Source organism: Alosa pseudoharengus, unplaced genomic scaffold (assembly GCF_046254945.1).
Source record: "Alosa pseudoharengus isolate Yale_2024_CS ecotype anadromous, Long Island Sound unplaced genomic scaffold, YU_APseudo_1.1 YU_APseudo_1.1_scf_20, whole genome shotgun sequence".
NCBI classification, from domain to species: Eukaryota; Metazoa; Chordata; class Actinopteri; order Clupeiformes; family Clupeidae; genus Alosa; species Alosa pseudoharengus.
This window is the reverse complement of record NW_027468664.1, coordinates 5,898,715-5,911,947: the sequence shown is the minus strand read 5'-3', so window position 1 is coordinate 5,911,947 and position 13,233 is coordinate 5,898,715. Positions and strand designations below refer to the sequence as shown.

Here is a 13,233-nt window from a genome sequence, read left to right as displayed (position 1 = left end):
GTGAGACTGTACACGGCATGTAGGCAATATCATCTATTTTCCCTCCTATATATTGCACATCTCTGTTTGCTTGTTGAAAGACTTCAGACCTCAGAGAGAATTATGTAACTCTGCAAAAAGTATGATGGGCAAAAATCAATAGAGCAACAATAACAGGCAGAAATAGCAGGGTTGCACAAACACAGGTACCTCCAATGCTGCAATGATGATAGATAATATGACACTCTGCAGGTGGAGGGAACAAAAAGTCAACACACCATGTACCGGTACCTGCCTGGTGTGAAGTCCACATGGTATGTGAAAGCTATACTGTACACATATATATAATATCAAGCGACTCTGTCAACTGAGTCAAATAAGCTATTCGTGGTGCAACTGAATGGACACACTCATGTCTGAATGACTTCAGCTTCTAATAATTAATTGGTGGTCAATTAAGAATAATAACAAATATACATCAATTACCCTCAGTGATTAAAGTTATATATTTTTTTCTGTTTGCCTGTATGTCAAAGATAATTTACATAGAGTAGCATAGAAGAGAATAGCATAGAATAGTATGATACACAGATTTACTTAACCATAGCTTGTCAACGGCTATAAATCCAGACTGCCAAAGACACATTTTCTGCTTAGCACAGAATCAAACCCATCACTACCCCCTGGGTGGCTGTTTCTGATCAGCAACAGGGTCAAAGTTGACATTTAATCTAGCCCTGGACTCATGGAGTCTGCCCACGCGTGGCATAGCCCGAGCCATCCGACATTTCACTTCCCATAAATCCACAAAACAAATAGGCCCAGAAAAACTGCTTTTTCAGAGCCGCTTGCACACACACACACACACACACACACACACACACACACACAAACACACACTCTGGATGGGGAATGTAACAGGGGCTGTGAAAGGTACAGAGGATTAGACTTTTATATTCCTCCCCCAGATTAGATGGAAATCATAACACAGACAAACTCGCTGAACTCTGACCCCCGCGAAACCAATTTCATTTGGAGCGATTGGAGTGATGTATCTGGATGTCCGTGCGGTACACCAGAGAAAATTAAAGCAGGATTTGTAATGCATTCAAACGGCAAGCACTGGGGAGGGAGGTTATGAGGAATAAATTGCTGTCACTTTCCCCCTCCCTCATGTCAGTAATAACATTTATTTAAATGGAAGCCTTCTGGATTAGGCCTGGTGTTGGAGGTGTAGAGATGTATTTAGACAGGTAAAAGACTTGTTTGGAATTATGTTGACCTGATCAAAGCAATCACTCAGGAAGTGACAGCAGTGACTCTATTTTCCTCAATGTGTTTTCAGCATTTTGAAATGTCGGTTGGAGATCTGCAAAGTTAGCACTCCTAGCCCTGCTCACTGCCTGAATACTCCAGCTCTATCTTTGTTTCACATCCATTTTTAGAGGGATGTTATATAAGTTGCATTCACTCAAATGTACACCGATACTTCAACAGCATGAGTCAATGGTTTTTATAAAATTCTCTGCCTTAGTTGGCATGAATGGCCTCACATAACATCACATTTACATTAAACATCACCGTGACAGCAATGGTCTTTGACAAGGGTAGAGTGGGAAAGGAGGAGATAGTCACAACCTCCGCACAATTTCCCTTCTCATAGACGTCCTCTGTGTACTATAGCAAAAAGGTATGCTTAACAGCACCAGGTGGTGACATCTTAATTTTTCACCGGCAAAAAAATGGCGCTGCACTTCTTCTCAATCGCTCCCATGCATTATTCTTGCCTTAAGCACCGGTCCTCGGGGGAAGTGGGGGGAGGGGGAGAGTATTGTTTTACAAGGCGTCCAGCTGCGGCCTACTTGCCTCACCCTGGGTACTTTTCAAGGAGTTGTTGTGGGTGACCCCCTCTGGCTGACAGTTATTAATAATAAGGCACAGCGGGGAGTAGTTCACCTTGTGGTGAGGAGGCCGCTGCAGTGAGCGCGCTCACCCCTGGAGGCTCTGGGGGGACGGAATCACACGCAGCCGGAGGGGGAAGAATAATAAAAACGGCCAAACAAACACGTAGCGGGGGGGGGGGGGGGGGGGGGGGGTTGGGGGGTGCACAGAAACTCATGAAGCACAATTATCTCGTTTTTAAAACAACTGGATTCCGGCTGACTCAAATTAGTTTAAACTTTTGTCTCAGAGAGTCCTGGCTTCTGCCTGGCCCAATCGCCGTTTCATCTCTCTTTTTTCAGGTGAGTTCTAACTAGCACACCAGGCATCGGCACACAATGTGACATCATCAAAGTGGACAGATGAATGTCCTTGAGAGCCAATAGAAGTCTGGACAAGAGAAAAGGGTGAGGGGGGTGGGGGGGGGGGTGGATGAGGAGGCTATCTAATGAGACACAGGAGATCAGGGTGGTGCACCATACACCTCAAGCCTCTCTAAAACCTTCGGCGGGAGAACTCTTTGTGCAGGATAAGTGTTCTATTGTAACAAGTGCCGCAGAGACAGGAGGCGAGAGAGCCAGGCTCAATGCCGTGGCGTGCCAGCTGAATCCACATGGCCAAAGCCTCTGATCCTCGTCGAAGGCCGCTCCTCGCGGATCTCTTCCTCCTGAAGCGCCTGCGTCTCCAGCCTGACTCCACTTTGTGTAATTGCACCAATAAGAGTCATTTAAACGACACTGAATGCCACTGGGTATGTCTCACACAACCCAGGGGAAAGTATGCTATTTAATTGGACAACCTCAGCACAAAGACTGGCGTCTGTCCTGCAGAGAGAGAAGAAAAGGTCTAAATACCTTTCTAATGTGTCAACAATTCCTGCAATGGCTTGCCAGTGTACACACTGAAGCTACAGAACATTTATGGGTACAAAACAAACAGTAAAATAGAGAAAAGATATTTACATATACCCATAACTAGGGAAACTAACACACAAACAGGAGCTTATGATGCACACAAAGCCAGTACAGCTAGTGGCATTCACTTGCACAGTGCCCTTTGTCACCTTCACAAGAGGAACATTCTTTACCAAGAAATATGCAATTAGGCCACAGGTGCACCTACAGCACGCTGAAGACAGCATTATCTTCCCTTCTCCATATGTGCTCAAGTTGACCTTGCAAATCTGCCCCTTGAGAGCTCAATATTAATCACAGACAGAGCAATACTGGAGACATACTCCAAACAACAAGCTTAAACCTTAACCTCGGGTTTTAGGCTAAACTACAACAATATATGCATGGCATACTTCATGCATTAGAATCAATTTATTTTCACACATTGCCACAAAAGAAAGTTTCTTCAAATTCTGCTCTACAGTTTCTATCCAGGGTCCAGAGGTTAGCACTCGTCAAACTATTGATCAAATTTTGATGTAATATTTACAAGCCCAAACACGAGAGAAAGTATAGGAACACCAATGCCCACAAGTAATTATTTCCCAAGTACTGAGATCTTTTGCCCGAGTTTGTACCTCTAAGCCTTCTATTCGTAACCCACACTCCATGGAATATTGATTGATATCTGCCATTCGCTGCAGCTTTACTGGCCTTTCATCAATAAGAGATTTATGCCCAAACAGTGTGTGATATACAATCAGTGTCCATAAAACTCACTGATCCTATCTGAACTTCATGTACACATCCTCGCAGCTCACTCCAAACACTCTGGCTTTTGTGAGTTTGACAACAGACAAAAGTCTGTGTGTGTGTGTGTGTGTGTGTGTGAGCGTGCTTACACAGGGAGGAGAGCCCCGTGGTGCGGTCAGAGGGACTGCGTACAGGCTGTCTGAGGCGCGGCGTCTCTCCGATGCCCTTCAGTGCAACAGTGGCGTGCGCCCGGCGAGCCCTGTGCTACATGTGAACATCTGCACTGGTCATTAGGCGAGGAGTTGGCCTCAATCTTTCAGCCAGCAGAGACACTTGGAGGAGAGCCCATGACAAAGTACACTGGGCTTTACTGCACCGGTCTCCACAGAGATACACTCCACCACCCCACCCCACCCCTCCCCTGCCTGCCAGCTCTGTTGTTGTTTTTTTGCATTGCCCCGATGCTCAGGTTACTTGTGTCAGCAAATGTGTGATTTCGGAGGAGCTTCTGCTTTTACAAATGATCAATCATGCACTTGAAGACATTAAATGGCTGCACTGGGCTGGGGAATTGTCATGACAAAATAAAAAAACTCAAATTACTTAATTTAAAAATACTGAAAAGTCTGAGCAATATTAACTTGTCACTGCCTATATTAGAATAAGACTCAAAATGTCTGATTATAATAATACTGTATTCTTCACAAATGTGACCTAATCTTGCAACTAATGTGATGCATTTTTACAGGATTGTGTCAGTGTCTTGGCAAAGTTCCAAATGTTATTTTATGTGCCCATGTCTTTCAAGGGCAATGGTTCGCAGACCAGAATTTCATTACATCAAAGCATACTGTCAGACTGCTGGCAATACTTTTAATATGCTTTTATAAGACTTCCATTCTACCTTCAACTTTTATTAGTACTCAACCTATCACTCACCAGGTATATATACCCCTACTATGAAACCTTGCGATTTCCCCTAAAGGTTTTTTCTTTGCTTTAGCAAATTCATTTTTTCCAACACTAAACAAATAGAACATCAGACATACATTACATCAATTACTTCATTTATCAACAACGCAGAGGAACTTTGGAAACTTTGTGACAAATAGATGAATACACACTGGACGTTACTGACAACATGTCTGATGCAAATGCAAAAAAGATGAATGATATTTTCAAGGCTCATTTCCATGGGTTTATACTGTGCCTGGTGGATGTGGACCACAAAGCTGTTTCTGAATGAGAAAGTGGGAGAAATAGAAGTTATTACAACCAAACCATGCTTTACATGTTGGTTATCTCTCACCGATAGCCAGCTTTCCAAAACGGTAATAAATCCAGGCATGTTGACGGCTGTGTGAGCTTGCTTGCATTTACAATCTAAGTAAAACCACTGTAGAGGAAAATTGAAGTTGGATTAAAAAAAAATGAATGAATAGATAGATAAATAAATAAGTGGCCTCCCTGTGCTGTCTTTAAAATGGATGCCTGAAATTTACAGTTTTCCATTAACTGATGCCCAGCAGCTTTCTCCCCGCCTTGCTTTCTGGCCTTGGTGGTTGGCTGTGTTGTCGGCGGAGACTCTCTGTGGGCTGTGACACTATTCGCTTTTCCCCTGGCTTCCTAACTTGAATGTGTCACTCCCTTTTTTGTCAGGCCTTTTAACCTTATCGCTTACCGCCGAAAATGCAAGCACATCAGCATATAAACTGCTACAGCGGTTATTACCATTATCATCAATGCAGGCGTCAGAGGGAGTATCAAAAGAATCATTTGTTGATAGAGCGCTCCCAAAACATTCACCTATGTTTTGAGTGCAACGGAGGATTCATGTAACACAAGATAAAACAACCCTCGCCTAGTAATCACCGCCCCAATTCGATGCATGCATATTGACCATTTTCTCTAGACCAAACAAAATCTCCCCCCACTTCAAACACAATATTTGTTCATAGTAAACCAGTATAAAAGGTCTGTGTAGCCAGAAATCAGTATTTTGTCCTTATTCCATTTTTTATGTGTGTGTGTGTGTGTGTGTATGTGTTACGATAGGGATTATTATTTCTCAGCTGGTGGGATCACATCGCTCATGGTTGTAGACCCCTGCGGAATTCTATTAACCCTGGTTATGTCAGCCCTAATAACATGCCACACTGCTAAGCAGGATGGGATTGATTCTCTACGAGGGGGGGCTGTATAATAAAGCCTAGAATAATTTACTTTTAAATAGAATCTTTCAAATGGAACACAAAATTGGGAGTAAGCATTGCATTCATCCCCCCATTTCTTTTTCCTCCTTCCTCTCTTTCCTTCAGCCTCAAATCTTTTAACCAGTTAAACTTAACAAAATAACAAACCCCCCAAAGTGGAGACCAGAGCCAAATGGGTTGTTTGTGAAAAGGTGTGCTTTGTGAGGGTGGCCATTGATTGCCTCTGTGATGGAGCCTGCTTGGCTTTGTTGCGCGACGTATCAGATGTGAGGAGGCTGGGGGCTTGCTATATTTGCCATTCATTAGCCGACAGTGAGGGGATGTCAGGCTGCATTCACGGCGGGCCACTCGCGTGATAGCAGGCATCAAATCAATTCAGTCACCTTGAACTCTGAAGATGAGAGAATAACACGGTGCAATTGGGCCCTCTCTTGCGCCCTGTTTGGCTACACAAACAGAAGCACACTCGCTTTTGATTTATAGGGGTGAATCACACCGTACAAACAAAAAACTAATATAAGGAATGAAGGATGCACCTTATGAGTTCGATACCACTCAGACCACTCGCGAGGAGCGTCTCTGCTCGAATGTGCCATTGTGCTCTTAATTTACGAGCCAGTAAATATAGTACATCTTGTAGCAGGAGAGAAAAGACAAGCTGAGGGTCATACACCACAGCTGATGTACAGAATGCATTTCCCTGGACATGTTGTCATATTTGATGTATATATTAACTGTGTCTCTCTTTAAATAAATGCAAGCGACTGTGTGTCAATAGGGAAGCATTTTATTTTTTGCCAGGCCCAGTCAATAAGCCGTACTGTCGGATGGTAATCTCTCTCTCTCCAAGCCCTCTGGCAGTACTTCACAGCCACGTCTCCCCAAAGCCTGTTTGTGTACTGCGTCTAATGGAGACTCTCATCCCCAGTGCGGAAATTAAATGAACTGTGCCATTTCAAAGCACCCGCTGCCTTGTGTGTTTACAAGGCCTCCAAAACTCCCCGCAGTGGCACACTGAGCTCATCCACATACATGTTCCCTCACACATGAGCATGCTCTGTGGGGCCACACTGGTGAGCGACAGGCCATGAGTTATAACCACACAGACCGCTATCTTGCCCACATCCTAACAACAGGTAGCTTGCTCAGGGACTCGGCTGTATCCTGAAAGGCATCTCACTCTGCCTGTTGAACGCTGTGAATGCAAACTACTGTGCGGCTTTCCAACAACAGCGATGCATTATAATGGCCACGACCTCCACGCATCTACGCAGACGGGGAACTAAAGAGGATGTGTTATCATGCCGTGAGTTATTAAAAATGATAGACAAGGCACCCGTGTGAGTCACCTTTGTGTCATTTCTAAGATGGTACAACATTAAATTAATAAAGGAGGCAAAGGCCCCGACACTGACGTGGGGAGGTCTCCACCCACACAGCTGAGGTAAGGCCTTGGAATGCAGTGCTTCGTGGAGGGTGGAGGGCCACAGAGAAAGTGCCGGGTGGTCCTCAGCAAAACAATGGCCTGCCCTCCACATTTGAATGTGCTGATGAGACCAGCCCCAAAGCAGTCGGCGAGAGCCCACGAATAACAACGTTGTTTATGAGCTCATAAAAGACACCCTGCTGGCCGGCCCGACTGTGAAGAGCTGAGGATCTCAAACATCACAGAGAGACAAGGGGCTGCCTATAGAAGCTTCCTCTCAGAGTAGTGAGTGGCCTTTCAGATCGCCTCGCCAGCCAGGTCAGAACCCCAGGTTGACAGTGGCATGAGACTTCTTAGATGTGTTTCAGTCAGTTTAGTGTTTTCATAGAGGAGAGTTATGACAAACCCGAGGGTGACCAATTCTTTGATGACATATAAGGTAGATTTGAAATGAATAACTAAGGTAATTGTATGTCCATGCACAATGACAAGACTGGCTTAGTGGGTTTTTTTCACTGACTAGATTCACACACAGACACGAACACATTTTTGCATCACACTGGGGCCAAACTTGTGCAGGTAAATGACAGGTATTGGCAAGGCTGGTCTTACCGGAGGTAGTCACGCCGGCAGAGGATGAGGTTGGCTTTGGTGTACAGTGTGGAGCCCACCTCGCCAAGCCGGCAGTCACAGCAGGCGCATTTCAGGCAGTCCTCATGCCAGTACTTGTCCAGGGCCTTCAGCAGGTAGCGGTCCTTGATCTTCCGGTTGCAGCCGGCGCAGCCCTTCGGCTTGGTGTCCGGCTGGACGGAGAGCATTTGTATACCTGTCGGACGGAGGAATGGAGGGAAATGATCAAACCAGAGAGATTTGTAACTAATATTTTTGACAATGTTAAAACTAAACCACCTCGACAGCAAGCGAAAGCAGACAATACACAATAAAAGCATTGTTGAAAAGACCTTCTGAACAGTGAAATATTTGTTAAAGGGAAAATCATGACAAGAGAGAAAAAAAAACATACTTTACAAACCGAGGACACTCATCTCACAAATGTTGCGTGGGTTTAAAATGCGTTTAGCGGACAGCGGCGTTCTATCGAACTGTAACTTCCTCTTTCATCTTCCCCCTTTCAGGACATTGCTCTCCCCTTTCAGGACATTGCACTCTTTCAGGGAGAGGCTGTGAGAAGCTTTCTTAAGGCGGGCAACCAATTGTGACGTCCAACACAGGCCATGAAAGGGTTTTGTTAGGCAACAGGGCGAACAATGTGAGCCAACGCAGCCGGCCAGTAATTAGTATTCTACCTCCATACAGAGCAAAGAGGAGCCACCCCTCTCCCCCACAGCACAGCTCAGCTCCAGCACCTCTTTTGTCCTGACAGAGAAAAAAAGTTCCTCCCCATCACACATACTCCTGATTCGGCAGAGCTGGCCCAGCAAAGCGAGGCGGCGCGCTGTTCGTTAATTTGGGAAGCATCACATAGTGAGGTGCTTGTTAGACACAGTGCATCTGTTGTTCCAAGGTTAGAAGTGTCATCCAAATTCACTTCATTTCTCCCTGAAATTTCATGCGCAAGTAGTTCCTCTGTGATTCTCTGTAGCCTGATGGTGTCTCTGAGGTATAGCCTACTCTACTCTTTGGACAGATTATGCTTCAGTTAGAACAAGAAAATCTGCTATTATTTCTAATTTCAGATTTCTCAATCTGTTATGGTAGAGCAATATGGAATATGATACTCTCAGATGTTGCATAGCCTTAGATAGTGATGTTAGAATTATCATGGTGGCTTAATAAGTGATAGGCTACAACTTTTGTATTAATTCATGGCATATTCTGGGGGGTCGATTTTAAAAGCTTATCAGTTTAATAAAAAAGACCTTAACAAAGCCAAGTCGTAATCTTCAACAGTGTTTGGAAATGGGAAAGCATTCAAGACAGCACCATGGTTTCAACAAGCGCATTACTTTTCACAGCACCCAATGAGAAGGTTTTGTTTTGACTATTATGTGTTTGTTCAGAATGGGTCGTCTTCAAAATAGCTAAATGGTGTATCAAAACGCGAGGAGAAGCGCTAGATAACTCTATAGCCTAGTCACAGTGTTTGTGGTAATGAGGAGACTGTTTTGAACAGTTGCGTTTCAACTGTTGAGCTTTTAATTGGCCAGATTGAACTGTAAGAGCAGTGCACGGCTGATTGCCTCCGCTGAACGTCCTTGTTCAGTGCCACTCATCCGCGCTGTCCCAACTTGGCTGGTTAACACAACAAAGTCAGATTCTCATTACCTTCAGAAGTAAGAGTTTCTCTATGGGCTGCAATCAGATTGAGGCTGATTGTGCCACCAAAAAAAACAGCTTGATCGGTTTCAAATGACGGATGCACGACTCGTTCTCTTGGCTCCTTGTTAAAGATGCATTCGCTTCAACATTTCCACTCTTCTAAACAGTATTGTTTGACAGAAGGGGCGATGTTTTTTTGGAAGCGGTAGGGCTTATACGCATTCTTTATACACGCGTATTCGACTTCAGCTTTCAAAGCACTGGAAAGCTTAACTACGCGTAGCTCATCACATCTACCTTACATTGCTTGTTGACGACGAAAGCAAAACACCGAGTAAGCTACGCTTCCAATTTGATTTCTCCTTCCCACATCACAGCTGCGCGAGCCCGGGATGCTGACATTTCACCCTCTTATCAGTTTAATTACTGTTGCCATGGTAGCATAGTGCTCGGTAAAGGCCAATAAGATTTGCCACCGACAAACCAATTTTCGAGGCATCTTGCGAGGCGATGACGAACTAAAAAAAAACATCTCGTATCCTAAGCCTGGAAATAACGGCACATGTCCCTTGACGTTTAAGGAAACTGACCCATGCATCAAGCGGGAAATTGTCTGAATAGCCTACAGTGCAGCCAAAGAAATGGCGAAATAAATCAACTGTCCGATGCAACGTAGGCTATGACACTGTCTGAAAATGTAACATCTAAACTATGAGTGAAAACAGGAGCTTCAGTCTTGTGTGTTTCCATTCCGTAGGCTAAACATTCAACCACATCGGTAGAAAGACACTAACTCAATATCACTATCAAAGCGCAAAGGGTACGTTCAAATTCTATATAAGAGAACATACAAGAGCCTCTTACCGAAACTTTTCTCCCTTTTCTGCATTTGTTGACCAGCTTCTGTCACCGAACCACCTTGCAACAAGAGGAACCACAAGCCGAAATCCCCCGTTAGTGTTATCAAGTGAGCAGCTGTATGCGCGCTCGCGGAGGGTGGCTTCGCTTTTGTTAGAAGTAACAATCCACCTCGCCACACATATAAAAAAGAATGAAAATGAGAGAGAGAGAAAACACCAATCAACAACACACTGCTAGAACGGGAGAGCTGTGGCTCACTATCGCAGAGCACCACACGGCGTTAAAGCCGTTTGTCACAACAGAGCTCGACTATGAAATTAGATCGAGCAGCAGCCGCAGCTTTGGCGAGTGGCGGTGAACAAATGACAGCGGATGACAAAGGCATATGCTTACCCCTTCGCGGCGCCGTAATCTTATAATCCTATCGTCCTCCGAGCTCGCATAGGCTATTCCAAGCAGTGGATACGTGCAGGCAGTAATAAGAGTAGGCTACGGGGTAATAGTCAACTTGCGGAAGAGGACAACCATTTAAAACGACTGGCACGTGTTTAACCGAGCAAGCTGACGATTTTGAAAAAAATAAAGAAAAAAGGAAATCAGGCTTGATGTCTTGAAATGATTTCCGAATCAAAACCAGTAAACGGGAACCCCATAGCCAATGCACAGTATCACTAAAAAGAACACTGATACGCGATTGTATATGATTACACCAAGGCATTCGTATACGTTTCTATGTTTCAGACATTTCAACCAAATTAAAGGATAGACCGAGATTCTTCACAAGCGAAGTTATACTGTTACATTGGAGTTTAACAGTGCCTTTTACATCAGTGTTCGTAACCATTTCATGCCATTCAGTTATGAGACAAGCCACACTACAGTGCAGTAAATCAATTAAAAATGCATTAAAACAAACCATAGCTTAGCAGGATGTGTAGAAATGTATGCTTTACCAAAACTACATAGTTCCTCAATGCTACTACGTTTCCATTCAAAGGTAAATGCAAAATCACTAAGTTCTACAAACAGGGAAAAAGCTATAGGCACCCACTCACCTTCTTTGCCAAGTTATGAGAAGGACTAACTTCAAATCGGGCACAGAGGTGCAGACGCCAACTATATTCCTGGCAAGCTAAAGTTCAAGAAACTGACATTGCGCGTTAGAGCAGTATGATCTTCAGGTTGAAAATAATGAGGTCCACAAGGATTGTGTGCAAGGAGTTGTTCGCACCAGAAGCTACAGGTGTTCCTTTCGCCCGCACTGCTGCGTCGTCGGAGTAGCCTAGTAGGTATTCTGAAGAGCTGCAGAACAACTTGCCCATTGAGTGACTGAGGAGCGAAGAACAGTGAAGCCTCGTTTTATTATCTTCAAACTCAATCCCTCACCAGTGAGACATTACACGACGAGGAAAAGGTCATTACCAACATATCCAGCAACTGTGCGCAGGCATGCGAGCGCGCGCCCGCCACGCTGAAACAGGCACTCTGACGCGCGCGCAAATGAGACCTGTGCCGAGTGCGTTAAAACTATAAAATCAGGAGTTGGCGTGACAAGGATATCCTTTATGGGGATTGTGAGTGTCTGAAATATGTGCAACTATTCCTTGCTATAGTTTAATAATACTGACAGATATAATCAGTCAATCTGATATGCGCATTTGCCTCTCCCGATGGCTGATTTTGGACACATGGGCACTAGGGTATCTTTTGATACGAGAGGTTGAAAGGATCCTTTTTATTTGTTTAGTACTGATCACATTAGAAGCAAAAGTACATCATAACAAGGCCATTATTACGTTCACATCGGCCCACATGCCTAAAACGCAGTTGGTGTTGAACTTGCTATTGAATGTTACCTGCAGGTGTCCCTACATCAGATTAACCCAAGTAGAAATTTCACAAAGTGAAATGGTTGACAAAATGGATTCGTCCTTTCCCACTCAATCACAAACATGTCTTCATAGGTCTACCTCAGACACAACTTTGTTAATTGTATTACAAAAATATATGTGAGCTTCTCTTCAATGTTTCAACTTCCTCTTGTAGGTTACGTAGACAAAGTCTCTGTGAGATAAACACAGGACAAATAACCCCTAACCAACTTATTCTAAGAAAGAATCTCAGACAATAGGACTGCTTTAGAGAAAGGTATGAAGTGGGAGAGAAAAGAGAATACATAAAGAAAAGGAAAGGATAACAAAAAGAGTTTAAGAAGAAATAAAAGAGTGAACGACTGAAATAATGGAAAGAAGGACAGAGACAGGTGTTTGGTGATGAACATTATATAGATAGCCTACATATGGATAGGGAAATATATCCACTTAAATATAAGAATATATCTACACCAACACTAAACTGAATCTGATACCCAGAAAAGTTTGGCGAAAGAAGAGGAGCGAAAAAGATGGGCTCTGATACAGCGAGACAGTTCGGCTGGAGAATAGTCAATAGTTGGCTTGCGGCTTCACGCCAATCACTCTCTGCCTAAAATGCAGCGATAATGAGATGGGTCATAAAATGCTCTTCTCTCCCATTATGAGTGATGAGATGCATTAAAGCTGACAGCGTATTACCTGCCAGTAATTAGGTTTTGTCATGGATTGAATTATTTCAAAGCAGGCTATCTGCGTAATCAGGCAATTTGCGGGGGAGAGGCTTTAGCGGGTCTTACAGAGACAGAGAGACTGAAAAACCCTGGAATAGGTTACTGCAGACACGGAGAGGAGAGAACTTCATTCTTTTCCTGTACCCACGCCAACATTTCATCTTACGCCATTATCACGTAAATTATTCACCGTGGACGTGGATATCTAGAATAGACATTAAACTTGATGAGGTAAAGGATGCCATTATCATATGCCATGATAGTCACATGACTGGATGAATG

The 13,233-nt window shown here is 44.0% G+C and overlaps 1 protein-coding gene across 2 annotated transcripts in view; it reads right to left on the bottom strand.

Annotated features, from left to right (window-relative positions):
* The window catches only part of lmo3 (LIM domain only 3), a 32,146-nt gene extending 20,543 nt beyond the window's left edge, over positions 1-11,603 (bottom strand). The window contains exons 1-3 of one of the 2 annotated variants that reach the window (XM_076297266.1): positions 11,402-11,603; positions 10,350-10,403; positions 7,818-8,031 (exon numbers count right to left, since the gene is read on the bottom strand). In XM_076297266.1, coding sequence (XP_076153381.1) covers positions 7,818-8,031; positions 10,350-10,374 — 239 coding nt within the window. In that variant the 5' untranslated portion in view covers positions 10,375-10,403; positions 11,402-11,603. The remainder of the gene's footprint in view (positions 1-7,817; positions 8,032-10,349; positions 10,404-11,401) is intronic. The other variant, XM_076297267.1, reaches the window with a different exon arrangement.
* Positions 11,604-13,233: the final 1,630 nt, after the last annotated feature.